This window comes from Prionailurus bengalensis, chromosome D1 (genome assembly GCF_016509475.1).
Source record: "Prionailurus bengalensis isolate Pbe53 chromosome D1, Fcat_Pben_1.1_paternal_pri, whole genome shotgun sequence".
Taxonomy (NCBI): Eukaryota; Metazoa; Chordata; class Mammalia; order Carnivora; family Felidae; genus Prionailurus; species Prionailurus bengalensis.
In genome coordinates this window covers 105655296-105676711 of record NC_057346.1, presented here as the reverse complement: position 1 = coordinate 105676711, position 21416 = coordinate 105655296, and the positions used below count along the sequence as shown (strand labels likewise).

The 21416-nt window shown below is 57.2% G+C and overlaps 1 protein-coding gene across 1 annotated transcript; it reads right to left on the bottom strand.

Moving 5' to 3' along the window:
• Positions 1 to 1550: 1550 nt before the first annotated feature.
• On the bottom strand, positions 1551 to 21083 carry CD5 (CD5 molecule). Its single transcript, XM_043581282.1, has 11 exons — positions 20947 to 21083; positions 11598 to 11636; positions 9049 to 9360; positions 8479 to 8541; positions 7885 to 8217; positions 5552 to 5842; positions 4775 to 4900; positions 3988 to 4041; positions 2965 to 3084; positions 2289 to 2380; positions 1551 to 1951 (listed from the first exon to the last, which is right to left on the bottom strand). The coding sequence occupies exons 1-10, from the start codon at positions 20996 to 20998 to the stop codon at positions 2292 to 2294; spliced, it is 1479 nt and encodes a 492-aa protein (XP_043437217.1). The 5' UTR covers positions 20999 to 21083; the 3' UTR covers positions 1551 to 1951; positions 2289 to 2291.
• Positions 21084 to 21416: the final 333 nt, after the last annotated feature.

Below are 21416 nucleotides of genomic sequence, written 5' to 3'. Positions count from 1 at the left end.
GTGACCCATCTGTGCGGCGGGGCAAACACCCGATTCCCAAACATCTGCGCTTTTTATCGCCCCGCGAAGCGCAGTGCGTTCCTTCCCTTGAAGTCCCAGAGCCCTACCCCTTCTCCTGAGTTCAGAATGACACAGAGACCTCATGTGGTCCACGTTTGGGATTTCCATGTCTGCGTGGATGCCCCGTACGGATGCCGATTACGTTTGGTTTTGTCCCGTTGATTGGGCTCATGTCAATTTGGTTCCGAGTCCAGCTCGAAGGACCTCTGAAGAGACAGGAATTCTTGCTCCCCGACAGCCCTCCCGAAGAAGGCTCTCCGGTCCCTTTTGAGGAACCCCTCCCCCCCTGCCAAGTGTAGGAAGGTGACTGCGTGTCCCTGGTTCTGGATCCCCAGCGTGTTTGGGGGCAGATCAGAGAGCTGGGCTTGGCCACTGGGCTCTCACAGGACTCTGGGCCCTGGGCAGGGGAGGACGGGAGGCCTGGGTGGAAGGTGTTGGCAGGGCGCTGACTAGATTCTTCTGGAAGGCCAGTACCCCTGGCTCCCCTGATTCGGTGGGCACCCCTCCCCCATATCGTTCTAGTAACTTCCTGTCGCCTTTTCAGAGTTGGCATCTGCAGCTTGGACCGTAAAGAGCTTTTGCACCCAGTGAATACAGTGACAGATGGCGTGGAGGAAGGTCCCAGACCCAAGATGCCTTCTTAGGGGACCGGTGCCCAAGGGCTTAGCGGGGCCCCGCGGGCCCTCTGCCTTTACTGGATCTTCAAGTTCCCAGTGAGATGCCCCCACTCTCGCTCATCCTTTCTTCCTTTTGCTAAGGAAACCCAGGCACTCACTGCAGGGTAATGTGTGCTCGTGTGTGTGTGTGCAAGCATGATCTCTCTCTCTCTCTCAAATAAATACACTTAAAAAAAGAAGTTAGGGCGTCTGGGTGGCTCAGTTGGTTAAGCGTCTGACTTCGGCTCAGTTTATGACCTAGCAGTTTGTGGGTTCAAGCTCCACGTCAGGCTCTGTGCTGACAGCTCAGAGCCTGGAGCCTGCTTTGGATTCTGTGTCTCCCTCTCTCTCTCTCTCTCTCTCTCTCTCTCTGCCTCTCCCTGGCTCATGCTCTCTCTCTCTCAAAAATAAACATTAAAAAATAAGTACATAAAAGATTAAAAAAAAAAAAGAAGTTAACTGTGATTGGCTGAAACCACTACAGCTTTGAACTTCAAACTGCTGTTGGAAATAAAACCCCAAATCGGCTAGGGATTTCCTAGGTGCCCCTTTTGTGCCAGGCAGTGAGGTGGCCCTTTGGGCTTGGCAGCCAGCGGCCCCAGAGGTCTAGTGTTCTCTGTTAGGGAAGACGTCTTGGAGCGGGGGTGGGGGGCGAAAGGGGGGCGAAGGGTGGCCGCAGAGGGAGAGTGGCGATGGGCTCCGAGGCAGGTGGCAGTTGCGGGCCACACAGTGGCTTCGTTTAGGGTGTGAAGTCCTCTGACCACAACAGCCACACCGATGTCCCCAGAGGGGTCCGGGGGCCGGACCCTGGACAGAGGATGTGAGGCCCCCCAGTTCTCAGGAAGTAGAAAAGCTGTTATTTACAAAGAACATATTAAACATCCACTAGAGAACTGAGCCCCCACCCCCACGGCAGAGAGGCGCTTCCTTGTTTGTCCTCACTGGGGGCAGAGTCTGAGGACAGAACTGATTCCTCTCGGCGCTGCTCCCCGCGTGTCTGTCTCTGGGCTCTGCCTTTCACGGCCTCCGCACTCAGAGGTGCAGCCGAGCTGTTTTGGGGGTCCTCACTGGGCCAGGCTCCCGCGGCATTCGGCGGCAGGGACGTAGGACATGTCGGAAGGCACCCTTGCCTCGGTCCCTTTCCTGGTTTGGGGGCAGAAATAATTTCCAAGGGGCGAATGCAGAGTGTTCCGGAAAAAGGTCGGGCTCTTGCCGTTCTGTGCCTGGTGCTGGTTCTGTGGGGTGAGAAGGGAAGGAAACCTCACACCCTGGAGATGGTTCAGGGAGATGGGGGGACGGGCCCCAAGCCCCTGATCTGATGGCAGGGACAGAGGGGTGTAGGTCCATCAGGAAGTTCACAGGGGCTCCTTTGGGTGGCCTTCTCGGATGGACTTTAGGAGGAGGTGTTAAGGTTGACGATCCTTCTGCCATAATTGCCAAATCAGCGCCCATCCCCTAAATTGTTAACGTTATCCTCTCTCTCCACAGGAGTCAAGATGTGCCGAGTCCCCCGCTCTGGACGGGTAGGGTGGGCAGGAAGGGAGGAACGGAGGGCCGGGGAGCCGGGCTCACCTTTCACAGCCTCTGAGCCCCGTGCAAATCGTAGTCACTGTCGGAGGAGTTATCGGGCTGGGTGGAAACACGATGCAAGGCCCCTTCCAGAGCTGCAGAAAGAACAGAAGCCATTTGCAGCAGGCTCTATCCCCCCAGGCCACAGAGAGAAAGAGAGAAAGCCCAGAAGCCCGTGGGGGTTTGAAGATCACAGGGGCTTTATGAGCTGGTGGCTGGACAGTCCCGGATCTGTTTTGATCAAATCAGCCAGCATTCAGTAATGATACTGAACTCCAGGCTCCCTGGGGCTTAATTGTTAGTGCCAGTCAGGGAGCATTCGATACAGGGCTCCTGCAGGCCGCAGATAGCTCTGTTCTGCCTCGAAAGAATCCGAGGGGCCTCGTTTACCATCCGGCCCTCAAGGCCCCGCAGAGAAACAGGCCTGTTAGGTCACAGCGGTGCCGCGGTTAATGGCATCCCCAGCTTCTTCTTCTCTCTAGTTGAGTGGCTCATGGTCTCCGGGGGGACAGCTCAGGCCTGTTAAGGCCGTATCCCTTCCGCACCCTGCTGTGACCGCTGTCAAAGGGCAATCGGAGCGCCCCCCACCTCCCGCCCCCGGGGGCATCGCTTCTCTGGGCCGTCGCATGACCTGTGCTCCCACCTGCCTTCATCCCCGGAAGCATTGGCCGCTGCTCACCTGGGCAAGCAGAGATGTGGGAGTTCCTAGGAGGGTGACTGTATTCATTCTCCACGTGTGACACTGCGGGGTTCTCAACCTGGGACCGGACGGTGGCCGTGTGGTTGCGATGGAAAGACACTGAACAGGTGCAGGAGATGGTGTCGTTAGCCTGGCTGCTCTGTCCTCTTCCTCCTTCCCCACAGGGGCCCAGAATTTCTATGGCACCCACAGCTCCTGGGATGCATCCCTCTACTCCTTTCTTCCTGGGTGGGCTCACGCTTGCAGGGGTCAGACTTTGAGAGGAGCTGGGGGTTGACCAGCAATCTGACTGGTGGGATGGGCCTTCAGCTGGTCAGTTAGTCATTCATCAAACATGTATTAAGCAGGGAATTGGAACACAAGTGATAGGGGCAGACGCAGTCCCTCCTCTCCTGGAACTGAGGGCTTTGTCTTGTAAAACAAAACAGAACAGAACAAAAACCCTCCACAACACGGAGCCTTCTTGAGGATCTGACCCTCGACTTGCAAAAGGGAAGGAAGAATGTGGAGTGGAAAATGGGAGGAGGGCCATAATTCCATCCATTAGGGTGGTCTAGGAGAGAGGATGAAGAACAAGGGTAGAGGATGGGCTAGCTGCTTCAAAATGTTTTAACACTGGCCTTTTAAAGTTGTTCCGTGATAAAACTAGCTTGGCCAACCTTTCTTGCAGAAATGCCCGTTAAGGTTCTGATAAGTCCTGAAATAAAGAACCAACTCTAATTTTGCTTAACTCCTCCACTTCTAAACCTATGTGATCATGGAGTCCTCCTTTCGGAGCACCACCTGTTCACACCTGTTGACCACAGCCCCACCTTAGGACACCTGGTGACCACAGCCCCACCTTAGGACACCTGGTGACCACAGCCCCGCCTTAGGTGAGCACGGTGGAGGTCAGAGGCCTCAAGTAGCTGCTGGCTCCTCCATCTGTGGTCAGCAGTGAGCCGTGACCCCTGTGGACACTGGCTGGGGCTGAGGGAGGACCTTGCCTCTGGGGACACTTACTGTTCTGGTTCATTCCTGTCGGGCCAATCCACTGGCGTTGCTTCTTCTGGCGGACTGGGCAACAGGAAAGGCACGTGAGGACAAGGGCTGGGCAGGGATCGTGGGAGGGAAGGATGGGGGGAGTAGGGGGTGAGGGAGTGGAGAAGGGAGGCAGGTGCAGCTGAAGGCAGGACTGCTGAACTTTGTCCCCTGAAGTCTTTCAGGGTCTCAGTTTTCTGACTTGCTCAGGAGGGTACCTGGACCAATCTCATGCTGAAGGAGCTTGTCTAGGGGCTGCTTCTCCAAGAGAAACAACCACAGGGCTTTAGAACCAGAACCTAGGAGGGCGCTGGGGACCTGGCCAACACTGTACTCTTCCAGGCCTTCTCTTTTCAGCCTCTCTAATCTCGCTTCCTGTCCCTGAAGAATTTTCTCCAGAGTTCTGCAAGGCTAGGATAACAGCCCCCTATATTCACGACAATCGCCCATTAGATGGATGAACAAACTGAGGCTCAGAGAGGAAGCGGCACGATCAGCATCCTGTGGCCGCCAGGGGGTGGAGCCAGGCCTGGGACGTATGGCCCGGAGGCCGGGGGGCGTGCCCCAGTCTGAAGAGTGGACACGCCCTCCCCCGGTGTGCGCCAATCAGCACTTCTTACCATGTTCCTGACTTTCTCTTTCTGTTCCTATGGGCAGGAGAGGGGTGGGGCTGGGCGGAGCTGGGTGGCGAAGCAGAGGTGCCCTCCCGCCCACCCGGCTCCTCTTAAAGGGGCTTGAAAGGGAGGGTGTTTGGAGCGCCCGCACCTACATTTCTTCACCAGTTTTCGGTAGGCATGAGGGCCGCACACGACCAGCAGCACGGCCAGGAGCACAAGGCCCAGGATGATGCTCATCACGGTGCCTGCGCCCGGGCCTGCTGGGTTTGGGTCATGGCCTGGGGGAGACAGAGACGTCAGGGCGGTCCTGCCCGGGGTATAGAAACCGTAGGCTCGGAGAGAAGCTACTGGCCAGTTGGCTCCCCCGCCCCATTTGTACCCCTGCCCTTCCCTCTTGCTCCTTGCAGTAATTCACCAGCTTGTCTGGAAGGCAGTTATCTACTCCTCCTCCTCTCCCCCCTTTCTCGAATTCTCTGTTACCCATTCATCTGTCCCCCATCTGTCATCCAGCAATTCATCATCCAGCTATCATTTGCCACTCTTGTTATCAACTATTTAACTTCCTACCCTTGCCCATTGCTTATAAGTGATCACTTTGCCATCATATTCTAATTCCCATGCATCCATCCATCCCTCCCTCCCTCCCTCCCTCTCTTTCACACGTTATTCTATTACCATTTCTCTCTTGCTTTTCTATCTTCCATCCCGGAAGAGTAGAAGATAGGATGAAAATTCCCTACTTCATTGTGGTCAGTCTCCTACGTGCCGTTCACGTTCACTGCTGTCTGAGCACAGTCGCCCCTTCTCCCCCATTTGCCACCTCTCCATCCTTTTCTAGGGCTCCGGGGCTCCTGGATCCTGTCCTTCAGAAACATGCTCACTGACTAGGTTCTAGAGAGAAAACCCACCGTGGGCCGTGGCCAACTCACATGTGACAAACACCCTCCTACAGTAGGCTTTTTTCTCTTGAAGCTGATAGCACTGGGACAGCTTCTCCTGGGGACAGAAGAGCCCATGGGAGGTCTCGATGGCATCCAGCACCCGGTAGGAGTCGACGCTGCCGCACTGCAGCTCCTGGCACACCTCCTCCCAACGCGCCGTGCCCTTGGGCCGGGGGCTGTCGCACAGGACTTCCCACTGCTTGCCCTGGCGCACCTCCACGGACCCCTCACACAGGCTGCGGCGTCCCACCAGGCGGCTCTGCACCTTGGGCTGGAAATCTGGAGAGGGGACGCAATGGAGGTCAGGTGGGAGGTTCGGAGGGAGCTCCCTCGGCCCCTGGCCTACACGCCCGGCCACGGGGGCCCCCAGGTCGCCGGCCAAGAGGGGGCCCCGGCAGAGCCCAGCTCATGGGCGGCTGGGAGCACCTTTCTTCCTGTCCTTCCCCCCTTCTTGCATCTTCTGGCATTTCCCCCATCAAGCTCTTTCCCTGGCACCTCTGGGCAGCGGCCGGTAGCTATCTGGAGGCGTGCGGGCACCGGCGCTTTCAGGGGAGAATCTGGCGGAGGGGAGACGCCCGCGGCAACCGTGGGAAGGAGTCGGCGCCCGGCGCCCGAGCAGGTGGAGGTAAGACAGGAGCAGCGAGAAACAGGCTCCTCCTGGGTCCACTTCCCTCTGGGAACCATTCTCACTTTCCTGCTGCTCCTTGGGGGAGGGGGCCGGGTGGGAGTGCTTTTCCCGAAAGGAGAAACTGAGGCCCGGGATGGGACAGAACCCAGGAATCCTCTGCCCAGCCTCGAGGGGTGGGCTTTCATGAAAGGGCCTGGTCCTTTCAGAGAGAGACACCGAATCCATTTCTGCTTGTCAGGGTGGGGCCTGGGGTCCACTGCCGGGGTCCTCAGCCGAGGCCCCCCTGAGCCGAGGCTCAGGGTAGAGTGACTTGTGATCTCACCGGCTTGGCCAGTTTCCATAGCAACATCTGTCTTCAAGGCCCCAGTAAGTGTTCTATTTAGAAAAGCCGTTCAAAGGCAAGGCCTCTGGGTCTGTTTTGCAGGCTGTAGCCTGCTGGAGGGCAGGGGTGGGTGGGGCTGAGAGCCAGACCGTTTTTTTCCCTCGTCAGGCCAGGAAACCCTGGGCCTGGGGTGGGGGTGGGGGGCGTGGAGGGGGCTGCTTCTACTTGGAGGGGCAGTGTTTTCACTCATTCACCATAAGTATACACCTGGGCTGGGGGTGGGGAGGTTGGCGGATGGGGAGGGGAGGGGTGGGGGTGGGAGCAGGTCTGCTAATGGGATAGCCCAGTGGTCCAGGGCAAAGCTTCCTAGATTCATGCATGCACCTCCCGCCCCGCCCAAGGACCCTGCTGAAATGCAGATCCGGGTCAGTCCAGGACCGCACTTTAGGCAGCCAAGGCTGAGACAGGTGGGGGCCTGGAGTGACACCGCTGGAGTAGAAATCCCAGCTGGTGCTCTGGGATGCTGGGCAAGACATTTAACTTCTCTGAGCCTCAGCTTCCTCATCTGTAACGTGGGCATAATAGCAGCCACTTCCTTGGGTTGTTGTGAAAATGAACGAATGTCCTGGGAACGTCCCTGGCCCCATGTGAGTGCCGGGGAGGTATGACTTCTTACAGTCTGGACTCCACTAGAACCCTCCGGGGATGGGAACCCACCGCCTCCCAAGGCGTGCTAGGATTATTCTCAATCTGACCTGCGGTCCTGGTTTTGGGGTCCCCTAGGCCTCCCTCTTTGGCCTCCTCCCCTCAGCCACGTCGGATACCCAGGCTTCTGGTTGCCCTCCGTGCAGGAGCCTCCGCAGGAAGCTCTCGGAGGACCTGCTCTGGTCTCTCTCTGCCTGCTGTGCCTCGGGGACCTCCCGCTTGTCACCACCGCTCCACCCTCTTCGGTCTCTGGGATTTACAAACTCCCCTCCGGCAAGGCTGCTTCCCCTCCAAGCACCCCGTCTGCTCTGGTCCTTGGCACAAGTCACAGCTCCCACCTAAAACGCCCTCTGTGCTCTGCTCCCCCCAAACCCATGCTCCTCTCCTCCTTCCAAACCTAAGGGAGACCTGGCTTCGTCCTGGAAGTCCTGCTGACCCCACCTTCCTGAGTGGCCGCCATGCCAGCAATGCATTGGGCTTGTTTGGTGTCACTTTGCAGGGACTCCCCAGGCGCTGGGTGTTGAGTTGCAGCCTCCCCACCCGGGCCTCTGTTTCCCTCCCATTCGTAGTGCCCAGTGCCCTGTGCTACATGCAGGGGTTTCCAGACACAAGCGTTGACTGACCGTCTGGGGGCGCCCCGTCCGGTCCTCACCGGGACTCACTCACCAGAACAGACGATGGCCAGAGCTTGGCCGCCCTCACGGGGCTGGACTTTACTGAAGCACTGCTCCAGGGAGGCACAGCTCGTGTTCTGGATCTTCCATCGAATTGGCAAGGGCCTGCTCTCCTCTGGGTCTTGGGCCCTGACGGTGTCCTCCTCTGGCAGATGCTTCAGGAAGGAGCCACACTGGAGGGCCTCACAGATACGGTTCTCCAGGTCCTGGGTCTTGTCCTGCGCCTCGTAGCTGATGGCACCACCCCGGCTGCCCCAGTAGAACTCCACGACGCCGGCACACCGCAGGCCCCCGGGCCCTGCCACCAGCTGCAGCCTGGGAGGGGCTGCGGGGGGAGACAGAGGGCAGCAGGCCTGAGCTCGGCGGGGCTGGCAGTGGGGGCTTCCTTGCTCCCCGCCCTTTGGCTCTAACACAGGGACAAATGGAAGACTGGCCGACAGCCGTGGGAGGTGGTGAGGCCCCATATTGCACGGGACAAACACGAAGCCTTTCCACGTTTGTCTGAAACTCAAAGGCAACTGGGCATCCTGTGTTTTCATTGGCTAAATACAGCACCCTGCCCCCAGGGACCTCAGAATCCTCTTACCTGTGGGCTGAGGAGTGGTTGTGGGTGGGGGGGTCGTGGGAGGAGGTGCTGTCCTGGGCGGCTCTGCAATAAAACACACTCTGGTGAAGGAGGGACAAGAGCCCTGGGGAGGGAGGACTGGAGGTTTCAGGGAGAGAATGTGGGATGGGGGCGTGGGGGGGAGCGCTGGGAGCCCCTGGCAGTTTTGAGAAAGACCTGGAAGTCAGGATTTAAGTGCCACTGGCCCCGTTAAGCCCACTTGCCCCACACGTTGTCTCTAGGCCTCCTGTGGGGCGGGCAGCACCAGCCCATTTCACGGTGGGTACAATGAAGGTTAAGAGGAGACCTTAATGTTAGCAATCGGCAGAATCCGCTTTTGGGCCTCTTCCCTCCCACCAGACAGGTGCTCCCTCCCCCAAGCCCTCCCCCTCCAGTTCCCCAATGGTGTGTGTTTCTTTGTGGGGGGAGGTTATTGTCAATCAGGAGCTCCCTTCCACCTGCCTGCTCAGGCCCCAGATCCCAGGCCCCGGGGCAGCCTCCTCGGGGCTGGTACGCAGGCCGAGCACACTGTGTGGCCGGCTAGTTACCCACCCAGGCAGATCAGGCCCAGAGGGTCCCTCTGGTTTGTGTTGCTGAAGCTGCAGTTGGAGAAGGACCCCACGAGTCCGTGGCAGGTGATCTGGTTCTTGGGACTGTTGAAGTAAGGGAAGTGGGCAAAGGCCACGGCCTCTCCGCAGGACAGCAGGCGGCAGAGATTTGAGGCCTGCTTGGGGTCCTCCCAGTGGTTCAGGTTCTTCCCCCAGCTCCGGCTAGACACCGTGCGCCATGGTTCGCTGTTCGTGAAGGAGACCTCCAGCTGGCCCTGGCAGTGCGAGTTGGAGCGTGTCAGTCTCACCCGGAGCCCTGGGGGGTCAAAGAGGTGTATGCGGGTGGGTCAGGATGGGAAGGGCCCTCCGTGGGGGACCCCTCACGGCCTTCACTCCACCGGGTTCCCATGCCCAGCCAGGCTGTCTTCTGACCACCGCCCCCCCCCCCCCCACCCCGGGGCTGCCTGCCTGCCTTGATCCTGGGAGCTCCGTCCTCTGGGGCGCTGCGGGGACTTCCCACACACTGGGGCAGTCCCCCAAAACTGGACCCCAGAGGATGGGGCTCGAGACCTCGGAGCCGACGGGAGCTCGGAATGGCGGGTTCTCAGCCCCCGTTCTCCAGCAGGATCGCCCCACTCCTGCAAATTCTGTTTCCATAGAAATCGGGCCTGGCACCCGTTTTGATTTTTCTAACTTTTAAATCAATTTTGTGAACACGACTTATACACAGTGAAATGCACTCATTTTAAGGGCACTTGCTCAATGGAATTTGACAGATGTACAGCCGCGTGTAAGCACCACCACGCTCGAGTTGCAGCCCGTTTCCGTCACCCGGAAAGTTCCCTGGTGTCCCTTGTGCAGTCAGTTTCCCTGAATCCCGCCTCAGGCGACCACCGATCTGCTTTCTGTCGCGAAAGAGGAGTTTTGCCTCTTCTCAGACGTTATGTAAGTGGACTCGTTACCGTGTGTTTTTGCTTTTGCCGTTCTGTGTTTTTTGTCTGGCTTCTTTCTCTCCGTGTTTGCGGTTTCTCTGCATCCTGACATGTCTCACCTTCCTTTCTATTGTGGAATAGTGTCTCACTGTGTGGCCAGGCCACTGTCTGTGCATCGAGCTGCCATTTGGTTGCTGTGAACAAAGCCGCACGGAACATTCCTGAACTGATGTCTGTCTGTAGGGGCACGTGTTCCGTTTCTCATGGGTGAATACCTAGGAGTGGAATCGTTGGATGATAGGTAGGAACACGGAGGGTGTGATTTTATAAAGCTCCGTGAGAGGGAGAATAAGGGTGTATATTTGCTTCTGCGTAGATTCTGAAAAGGGAGACCAGACAGGAATCCATGTGGCCGTCACCTGGGGTGTTAGGGTGAGGGAAGGACTGGGCAGATGGGAAACAGAAATGGAAATGAGATTCTTCACTGTAAGTCTTTTTATATTTTTAAAGTTTTAAGCCAGGCAACTGTATTACCCTATTCAAGACTTTTTTTTTTTTTTTTTAATGTAAAAAGATTTTTCCAAGTGATTGGGAGGTAGAGATTTTCCCTGGTCGGAAACTTCTGGTCAGGCTGCCTTTTTCTTCTAGGCTTGGGGAGCAGAAGCACGGGGCTCGCTAGGGCTTGCCAAGGTCACTAGACTAGTTAGAGACGAAGGGGACTTGTTCCAACACCTGACATTGGCAAGATATTCTGAAGCTTTCCCTCCAGCGAGCAGACTAACTGAATCCCCACCAGGGAACAGATTTTTCTCCCCATTTTATAGGTGGGGAAATTGGGGCTTATAGAGGACAAGCCACTTGCCAGAACTCACAGCTAGGATGCCTCTGTAGGCCCGCCAAGGCCCCTGCGGCCCCTTCTGGTTGCACGTGGCTTCGCGAGACTCTAGCCACGTTTCTCCCAAAATACATTCAGCATGATGTGATCTTAGGAGACGTGAAAGCGTGAGGTCTGGGGCGAAGTGAATCTGAGAACTGCTGAGTTAAAAAACAAAAACAAAAACATTTAACAGGTTTCTTCCCTGCAGGACTTCTCAGGGGCTTTCCTAGCTGGCACACTGGTTCAGTCTCCAGTGAGTGACATGATGTTGCCTACCTTGTATCCAACACGTTCCATGGAACCTTGTTTGGGATACACTAGCCTCTTAAAGTCCAACCTCGAAGGCAGGGCATTCGACCTGCTTTACAATCTTGTGCCGCCTTTCTGTGCGGCCTCGGCTGCAAATACATTTGACCAGGGAGATCCGGCAGGACTGAGAAGGAAACAGGACTCTGCAGGGTGCATTTATGGGCCAGTATGTTTTCTCTGCATGGTGAGTGGGTTATAATGATAATTATCATGAGGACTGGCATTTTGTATGGTGCCTTACGGCCATCGAGGGCATCCATCCGCACATGGGCATCTAAGTGTGTGTGTGTGTGTGTGTGTGTGTGTGTGCTGGGGCTCGCTCCCTCTGCAGGGTGGGGTTCACCTTGGCAGGTCCCCCTACAGCCTGATGGAATCACAGCCCCGCCCCACCCCCCGTCACCCCCTGCTCCAGGCCTCTGTATGGCCCTTCCTTACCTGAATTCTCCAAGTTGGGCCCTCCCAGGCAGGAAGTGACTGCAGAAAGGAGAGAGGAAGATCAGGAAGTGGAACCTCCTTCCTGCCAACCCCCACCCCCCTTACACCCTGAGCACACAGCCTGAGCAGTGGCCTCTTTTGCGCCCCCCAATATGGGGTTCAGAGGCAGGGAGTTTCATACTACACGTCAGAACCCCTAGGAGGGTCGTGAAACCAATTTTGTGGGCTACGGTCAATTTTTTTTTCCTGTTTTTAAACTTTTCTTTTAAAACGAACGTCAGTAACATTGATTTGCCTTTAGTGCACAGATCTATAAATGTTAACACATACATAGATCTGTCTGATCACCCTCCTGGTCAAGGTAATATTTCCATTGCCTCCCAACGTTTCCGCGGGCTATCCCCTTGTAGTGACGCGCAGGCTTACAACCATTAATCTCTTAAAAATTATTTAGTAATAGCAACCATCAAATCTTGGCAAACTGAAATGAACTAGAACAGAGAATGGCTGTGAAGATAGGGATCACTTCTTAGTGCATTCGGCTGCAACGTAAAACTGTCGCGGGCGTTGCTTTCAATCTAAAAAAAAAAAAGTTCGAAATTCAGGGGCGCCTGGGCGGCTCAGTCGGTTAAGCATCCGACTCAGTTTCGGCTCAGGTCGTGGTCTCACAGTTCGTGGGTTCAGGCCCCGCATCGGGCTCTGCGCTGACAGTGTGGAGCCTGCTTGGGACTCTCTCCCTCTCTCTCTGCCCCTCCCCTGTTGGTGCTCGCTCGCGTACTTGCTCTCTCTCTCTCTCTCTCTCTCAAAAGTAAATAGGGGCGCCTGGGTGGCGCAGTCGGTTAAGCGTCCGACTTCAGCCAGGTCACGATCTCGCGGTCCGTGAGTTCGAGCCCCGCGTCGGGCTCTGGGCTGATGGCTCAGAGCCTGGAGCCTGTTTCCAATTCTGTGTCTCCCTCTCTCTCTGCCCCTCCCCCGTTCATGCTCTGTCTCTCTCTGTCCCAAAAAAAATAAATAAACGTTGAAAAAAAAAATTAAAAAAAAAAAAGTAAATAAAGCCGTTAAAAAATAATTGAAAAAAAAAGTTTGAACTTCCTGGTTGTAGAGAACCAGAGAAATGGCCCAGAATGGGCAACCTGGGCACCATTTGTTACTTCTTAGTCTCCCCATGGTGGGATAGGAATGACAGTGATTTATTTTTAACAGCTCCCAGCTTCTAGAGGAGGAAGTCGAAGCTCAGAGAGGTTGGGGCTGGCTCAACGTAAGGCACAAAGGGGTCAGGGCCACTGTCCCAGCGAACACGGGTCTTAGGGATCTGGCCTCCCCTCTGGCGTGGCTCCTGCCCAGGCACGTTTGACTGTAACGTGGGCCAGTTGGGGCGTCAGGCCTTCTCCCAGACCCTTCTGACTGCAGAGTGGGAAGCTCACGGAGCAGCCTGTGGCCAGTTCACCTGTGGCTGCCGTGGAGGTTTGATTTGGGCCGGCAAGGGACAGGGCGGGGGCCATGCTTCTGTGGCCTCAGAGCCCACCCCCCGGGTTTGCCACTCAGGTTTGTCAGGCATGAAGTAGGTGTTTTGATTTCCATCTGCCTGACTCCCGGACTTGCTTTCTCGACTGGGAACCAGGGTCACCACTTTACAGAGCAAATAGTTCCGTTTAAGTTGCTTTGGGGAAATTACTGTCGGGTGTTAAAAATGTGTTTGGGGTGCCTGGGTGGCTCAGTCAGTTAACCATCTGGCTCTTGACTTAGGCTCAGGTCGCGATCTCACGGTTGTGAGTTTGAGCCCCGTGTTGGGCTCACTGCTTTGTCGGTGCAGAGTCTGCTTGAGATCCTCTGTCCTCCTCTCTCCGCCCCTCCCCGCAGACCCTTTCTCTCTTTCTCAAAAATAAGTCAAGATGAAAAAGAAACATAGGTGTGTTTAAAAAAGCCCGTTTTTGCCTGAGTGTTCCGGAGGCGGTGGTAGCATTTTAAGGGAAGACGTGCCCCAGCCAGCCAACCCTCTCCCCGCAAGCAAGACCCCTTGTGATAAAGCCGTCACGGCACCGTGATGCTCAGGGCTGGTGTCACCGCTGGTGGAGCTGGTCAGGCCTGGGGAGGACTGCGGGCCTGCCGGGGAGGAATGGCTGCCTGTCTGGGATGCTTGGAGAGCCAGAGAAAAGGGGTCTCACCACTTCTCTCTCCCCCTGGACACCGTCATATTCCCAAGGTCACCACAGTCAACATTCATCATTAACAGAAGCGAACAATTATTGAGCACCTACTGTGTACTCAGCACTCAGGGTGGTTCCTTACGGACATCATTATTAATCTCCCATACGGCTCTATGATATGAGTTGAATCCAATCATGGTGTGGATACTGGGAGAGGGGAAAATGCTTTGTCCAGGCAGATACTGCCAACAACTGGATTCAAACTGTGAGTTTGCCTTCTGAACCCATGCTCTCTGTCACCTAGTTGTGTCTCCAAAGTGCCACGTTTGGGGATGCGGAGATGAACATGCCAGAGCCCCTGACCCCGAGGTGCTGGAACCCTCAGACATTGAATCCTCTGCGGGGAGGGGGTGGACCAGACCATTCTTGCAGATCTCACACAGAATGGCCCAGGCTCTGCTTAGAGAATATTCTTGGGCAAGACTGAACAAGCTAGAGAACTAAGTAAAGTCCCTAAATGCTCTGCTGAGGAAGGGCGTCTAGGTAGCCCAGGGCTTTGTCTGTCTCTGGGTGCCTGATGTTCTCAGTAGGGCAGCCTTTCCTGGCTCGTCCCTCATCCGGGCATCTGTATACATTAATTCTCTCAAACTTCACCATAGCTCTATGCAGTAGGCGTTATCATTTTGATCCCCATCTTATGCGTGAAGAAATGGAGAAAGATTGGCCAACTTGCCAAGCCGCTGATGACTGTTGGGGCCGGTTCTCCAAGCCAGGCCATCTGTCACAGACTCTGCGCTCTTGACTGCTGGGTCACGCTGCCTCCCCTCCCTTCAGAGGGAAGGCTGTGACAGCCTGCCCCGTCTTTCACCAACATCCTGCATGCTTCGGGATGTGCAAACCTGATGAGAGGGAATGGACTTGAAATTCCGTTCAGTTAGTGAAACGTGCCATGGGGAGGCTTGTCCACGAACTTGCTCTGTGACCTTGGCCAGCCTCTCTGGACTTGGCTTCCTCACTGTAAAATGAGGAAGTTAGACTCCACGATCCCTCACCTTCCTCTCGGTTCACACCTCTCTGATCGATAATCTTTAGTTCCTGGTGTATCTCAGTGGCTGGCAGGGGGCCAGGCAGAAGCGGACGCTGAGATTCTGTGTGTCCAGAGACAGGTTCAGGTTTATCATTGTCCATGACATTTTTCTTCATTCTTTTAGCTGCTTCCCACAGGGGTCCGACCAACAACTTCCTTCCCTGGGACCCTGCAGACTGCGCTCAGGTTCTCTCTGAGACCCTCTGGGGCTGCGGCTTAGCCGGCCCCCCGCCTGCAGCCTGAGGCCCAAGGCTCTATGGCTGCAGAATCTGCAAACAGAAGCCTGGAGCCCCGAGAGACCATGAGGGACGCGAGGCATGGACGCGTGGTGTCATTTCCTAATCCGCCATCCACAACTATGGCCGAGCAGCTGGGGCCAGGAATGAGAATCCTCCAGAGGCCCCTTCCCTCCCCTGTCAGCCTTCCCTCGGAGCCCCACTATTTCGGGCTTGGAGTGGCCGAGCCCAGGCAGAGCGCACGGCACGAGAGAGAGAGAGAGAGAGAGAGAGAGAGAGGCTGCGTTTTCGCTCTCCCGGCCCCTCTCTTCATCTCCGCATTTGCAGAGTGAGGCACCCTACTGTCACCCCGTGTCTGGAGGGCCCCCGCTTCAAACACATGATGGGCTCTGCAGCGAAGCACATGAATTTTCACACTAGGTGGGACGCGCGAGATTATAAATAGCCCCCCATTTGTTCAGGTCAGGATTTGCCCCAAGGGCGTTTTCCAGAAATCTACAAACGTTTTTTGTGGGGGGGGTTGGAATCACAGATGCACGTTCGTGGGCCCGTGTTAGCGGTTCCACTTGGCGGTACTCAGCAGAGCTGGGACTGGGCCCAGGCTGGCCAGCCCCGGGCTCACTCACGGGCCCTGCCGGGACCCACGCACATTTGTCTTTGCAGCCACCATACGCTGGCAAAGCAGTGGAGGCATGGCGGCAGGGTCCCAGGGAGGGGCTGGGACACCACGGATAGTCACAGTGACAGCGAACGTCGATGGAGCTCTGACCTCGAGCAGACCCCAGGGTGAGCTTTCTTCATGGCAGACCCCACCTCCTCTCGACAGCCTCACCGAAGGGGGCCGTCACCACCCGGTTTCCCGGATCAGCCAGCGGACGGGCTTCGTGGGGCTTGGAGGTCCGATGCTCCATTTTGCCATAAACAACGATTCCCTCGAATAGTCCACACACGTCTCACCGATTTATAGCAAACACCACACGTTGGGCTGCCTTCTGGGGGCGTTCTGGATTTTTCTTCCTTTTGTCCTCTGATGAGAGGCTGACTTGGAAGGTCAGAAGCCCCCCTTTTCTGAAATGACACTGATCAGTGGAGCCGTGTCTAACCCGAGTCTGTATCAAGGCTTCAGGGAAACAGAGATCATAAAGGCCCCCAGTTCCGTTTCCCCATCGAGCACCAGACGGAGTGGTTGGTTTTTGATCAGGAGTCTTTTTGTGTGCAGAACGTGGAGAGTCACACAGTTCTTGCCGGAAGAAGCCTGAGGGACCCTTCCCGCAGAAGAGACAGCAGATTCGGGCCTCTAATCCCGCGCAAGGGGCCTGCGTCGTCCCACCCGGCAGATGCCGGCCGATCGCCGGCAGGACGACGGGCACGGTCTACCCTGTGATCGCTCTCTCGCTGCTGGCCTGCTCTGTCCGACTGAATTTGCCTGAATTTCATGCCACACGTGCGTCTCCAAGGTGACAGCGACAAGCCCTCCGTTTTGTTCAGAGCGTCGCACATCCCAGAGTTTTTTTGTACCCACAGCCCCGTGAGGACGGGCCCATGCTCATTCTCATTTTTTTTCAGATCGGGAAACTGAGGTTCAGAGAGGTCGAGCGACTTGCCCAAGGGCACACAGCTGGCTGATGGTGGGGTCAGGACAAGAAATACCATCATCTTCGCTTGATGAGGCCCTATGGGAATCTGCCAACTGGGAGAACCGGGAGCCTGCTTACCCCTGGCGTACAGATAGGGGAAACTGAGGCCAGTGAGGGAAGGGCTCACTCTAGATACCTCCGTGGGAGTCTGTGGTGGCGCAGGACCCTTTTAGCCTCTGCCAACCACCACCAATTCCCTACCCTGTCCCACCGCACCTGTCCCAGCTGTACCCCAAGGGAAAAGGGAGTCTCAGCGTCCCTGTGGGAACCGGATGTGATGTTGATGGTGGTGGTGGTAAGCTAGGGAGGAAGTGACTCAGGGCCATCATCCCTCATCATCCCTCAAACCCCCAAACCAGAAGACTTTTTCTGGTGGATTTGGCGGGAAGGCATTGGCAGCCTTTATGGGTCTCTCTTAGTGCGAATTCGTGTTTCACTGAACGGGAACATGGGTGTTGCCCGAGACCTCGCTGGCGCGCGAGTGCCCAGCACATACACGGTATGACCTGCGATCTGGAAGATTCTGAGTTCCCAAATGATCTGGCCCGAGGCTCGGGATAAGGGTGTGCGGACCTGGGAAGGTGAGGGGGACCATTCCTTTCGAGGGCACTTACCCCACTTCCTCTTCTACTCTGCCTGCACGGCCCCTCCCACCCGGCTGGGTGCCCACAGGCCCGTCTGCCTGGATCGTCCTCACCAGTCCCACCCAGTGTGAACACTCACTTCCTACAAGCATTTGCCCAAATATTATCTCCTTGTGAGATGCACTGCCCCCTCCCTGGGTAAGCACAACCCTCCCCCCCCCCACTGCCCTGCAGCACTCCCAATCCCCCAGCCCCACCCCACGCGTGACTTCCCAGCACCCGGGCCATCACTGGTCTTGCCATCACACCCCGACTACTATCTTGGATCCACCAGGGGAGGGATCTCGATTGTTCAGTTGTGTCCACAGCACTTAGAATAGTGGCCGGCATATAGTAGGTGCTCAATAAATCCTTGCTGTCTAAATGAACGGATGAGCCACCTTTAACAATTGCATTGTCCCTTAAGGTGGGCACGGTCGTCATCCCCAATTTTGAGATGAGGAGGCTCAGATGCTCGTGTTCTTGTCATCTGTGAGTGGCCCGACAGAAATCAAACTGCAGTCTGCGTTACTCCAAAGTCCCACAGGCCTTCACACACGCGCGCGTGCACACAACCCATATGCACACAAGGACGCACACAGCACGCTCGCACCGGTTCATACACGCACCCACAACGCGTGCGCACACACGGAGTAGGTGACCCATCAATTTTATCAGGCGGAGTTGAGGTCCCTCCTCGGTCTCTGTGGGGAAAACCCTGCTGAGGTGTTGGCGCTGGACAGAGTGACCGGAAGGGCCAGGGACAGCCCCTGAGCCCCCAGGTCCCTCTATTCCCTGGGAAAAGAAGCTGGCCGTTTGCTTTGCTCCCAGAACCAGCAAGACCCTCAGCCTCCACATCGTGGAACCGCGGACCGGGCAGCCTGCTCGCAGCTAGAGCCCCTCTCCCCTCCTCTCCCATGGATGCCCAGCCCCTCTTGGGCCTGTCCTGACCATTGCCTGTGCCCTCGCCAACCCCTGGGCACACTTCCCTCTTTTCTCTGCCCGGCTGGCTCTTTCCTGCATCTGCTTGGCCACTGAGTCTCAGCTGTTGTTGTTTCCTGCGTTGTACTTAGCACGAGCTCTAGAAACTCGGGAGTGTTTGGGTGCTCTTGTCCAGGGCTGGCTGTCCCTAGTGCGTTTACACAGAGCTGGACACATGCTGGATGCTCCATGAATATTCGTAGATGGAGAAACGAAGGCGTGAATAGTCTGTGCAAAGGGACTGGGGAAGAGAAAGGTCGATGGCCAGGCTAGCGTCTGGCAAGACTCTGCTTCCCCAGGTCCTCCATCACCTTGTTTCCTGCTGACTCGACCCTGATGATGATGATGGTCATGATTACTACGACCATCAGTGCTTGCTGAGCACCTACTACCCTCTAACCGACCTTCCAACCAAAAGCCCTACGTTCATTGATTTGTTTAATCCTGATAAGTCTCTATGGGACCCCTGCTCTTTTATTATTCCCATTTTGCAGAGGAGGAAACTGAAGCTGACAGAGTGGTCCGAGGCCGCCCAGCTGGCAAGTGGCGGGCCAGAATTCAAACGGCAGAGCCCATGACCTTGCTGGTCATGCTTCAGTGCTGGTGGCTGGGCCGGACCCTCAGGGCTGCCTCCGCCCTCCTCTCCCTTCTAGGTGAGCCCCAGGCAGTTTGGGGTTAAGGACAACGACGGGAGGGAGCGGCTGTCACTGTCACCCCAGGTGTACCGCAGGCATCTTCATGCCCCAAAGGTCCCCAAGTTGCTGGCACAACCTTGAAGGCCAGCCAGGAGACGCAGCACCCCCAGGGGTCTGGTGGTGGGGCGTCTCCTCCTGGAATGGCTCAAAGGGTATGTGTGCCGTTTGCCCCCAGCCCCAGCTCTGGCCCTCGGGGTCCCCTGCCCTTGGTGCTCATATCCGCAGGTGGCAGTTGTGTTTTGCCGCCATTTGCCTACTTGTGTGAGTGGCTTCGGGGACAGGGAGCCTCCGTGACAGCAGGAGTGCTGGGCCGGGGTCGGCTCTGCTGCTCACTGGCGCCGTGCCCTAGGCCTGCCTCTCGGCTTTTCCGGAACTCAGTTTTCCTGACTGTAAAATGGGGCAACGGGCCCGCCTACCTCACAGGCTGTTGTGAAACTTACAGAGGAAAACGGCTTTACGCGTCTTTTGTACGCTGTGACCCACCAAACGATGGGAATGTTTATTACCCACCAGTCCACACAAACACACACCGGGAACCGTGAGCTCCTGGGGTTCCAGATGGTTCCCATACTCCCTGTGATGGGGCTGCCTCTAAGTCTCCCTGGCTCTGGGCTCCACTGGGCTCCACTGGGCTCAGGGAGCTGCCCGATCCTGCCAGGACCTGGCCCCTTGATGGCATTCGGATGGGAGACCCATGGAGCAGGGTCCCTCCCCCAGCCCCAGCTGGGAGCCTGGCCAGCCTCCCTGCTCCAGTCGGGTCAGAGGCCACAGGTCAGGGACAGCTGAGGGACCTCGGGGTCCATCCTAGGAATCCTCAGGGCCAAGGAAGCCCTAGCAGCTCCTCAGGAGGGTCCCACCTCCCTGGGGACATCTGCCCTGGGGACAGAAGGCATGGATCTCTTGCAGTTTCATGTTAAAAAGTGCCATGTGAGCCCGTGTGTGTGCACACGGGCCATCGTCCATGTGCGGGGGGAGGTAAACCTACATTTGGAGACCATGTCTGGCCCGTGAAGACACACACACACACACACACCCTTACTTACACATACACACATTCGTACCTACTCACACACATATACTCAAATGCAACGCCCCAGCCTGTCTGGGAGGGCCTGAGGCTCCCTGCTCAGGCAGGCCATGGTCCCAGCGTCCTTTCCCTCCAAACTGGGAAACCGCAGCCCCCTCCAGTTCCCACCTGTCCCATAGGCAAGCATCTCTCTCGCCCCACGGTAACCCCCAAACCCTTGAGAAGGGGGGCAGACCTCGTCCAGTTTACCCCCTGCTTTTCATAAATGGGGAGACCTCCAGCTTCCACCCACTCCCTCCCAGCAAACAGGAGGCCCAGATTCACCCACCCCTCAGCTCCTCAGAGGCCCCGGGGGGCTTTCACAGTGGCCCAAGAGCAGACCCAAGTGCGTGCTCACGCCCTGGCTGGTGGGCCTGGCTGGGGCTCCCCTGGGACAGAGCGAGGGAGACTGGCACCTAAGGGTGCATGTCTGACACACACCCAGCTGTGTTCTCAGAGGTGGCCCCCACCCTGCCTGGGCCCACTGTGCTCAGAGCATCATCAGAACTGCCCAGGAGACCGTGAGTCCCCGTCCCTGGTGCATCCAGGTAAAAGGTGGGCACTCAAGGTTGGGGGGGGTGGCGGTCCAGCTGCAGAGGACGCTCGGGCCAGATGGGCGCTGGACGACTTGATTTCTGGGCTGAGAGTCTGATGGGGCACGGGTCCCACCTCAAAGGGTGCGGGAGCGAAGCAGAATGGGGGACGTGCGGTGAAGGGACAGGGTGGGGGGGGGGGACCAGCAGCGCGGCCTCAGCCCTCCCTGATGCTCCAGAGAGGTGCCATGTGGGCCTGAGTCAGACCAGAGCAACAACTGGCATCTTCTCCCTTGCACCCCTGAGTCCCAATACCCGGTACATGCCCCAGGAGGGGTACTCACCCAGCACCCCCAGCAGGTACAGGGCGGCCAGTGGTGGTTGCTGAGACCCCATGGGCGCGGCCTCCTCCTGCCTCAGCCTCGCCAAGCTCGGCACCTGTGGGCGAAGGGTGTCTGGTTCCCGGGTCTCCCTCTCAGGGAGGAGGGGTGGGGCGGGCCGGCGCGGCAGGGGTGGGACAGGGGAGCAGGCAGCCTGGGGCCTGCGTCATCCGTGTTTGAAGTTGAACTGTCAACTTCCTCCTGGCAAAACCATCTGCCCCAGTTCGAATGGCGGCCCCGGCCCCTGCCAGCTTCCTGCCTGAGGCGCGCCGGGCTGGGGCCGTGTCCCCCCACCCGACCGCAGGACGCCGGGCCAGGCTGCGGGCCACACCGCCTGGCGGGGGTGCCACGGCGTTGGGGAGCTCTCGGCCGGGCTGCGGAGAGGGAGGAGGCCTGGCCTCCACAGAGGGGAGGCCCGAGGGGGGACTGAGGGG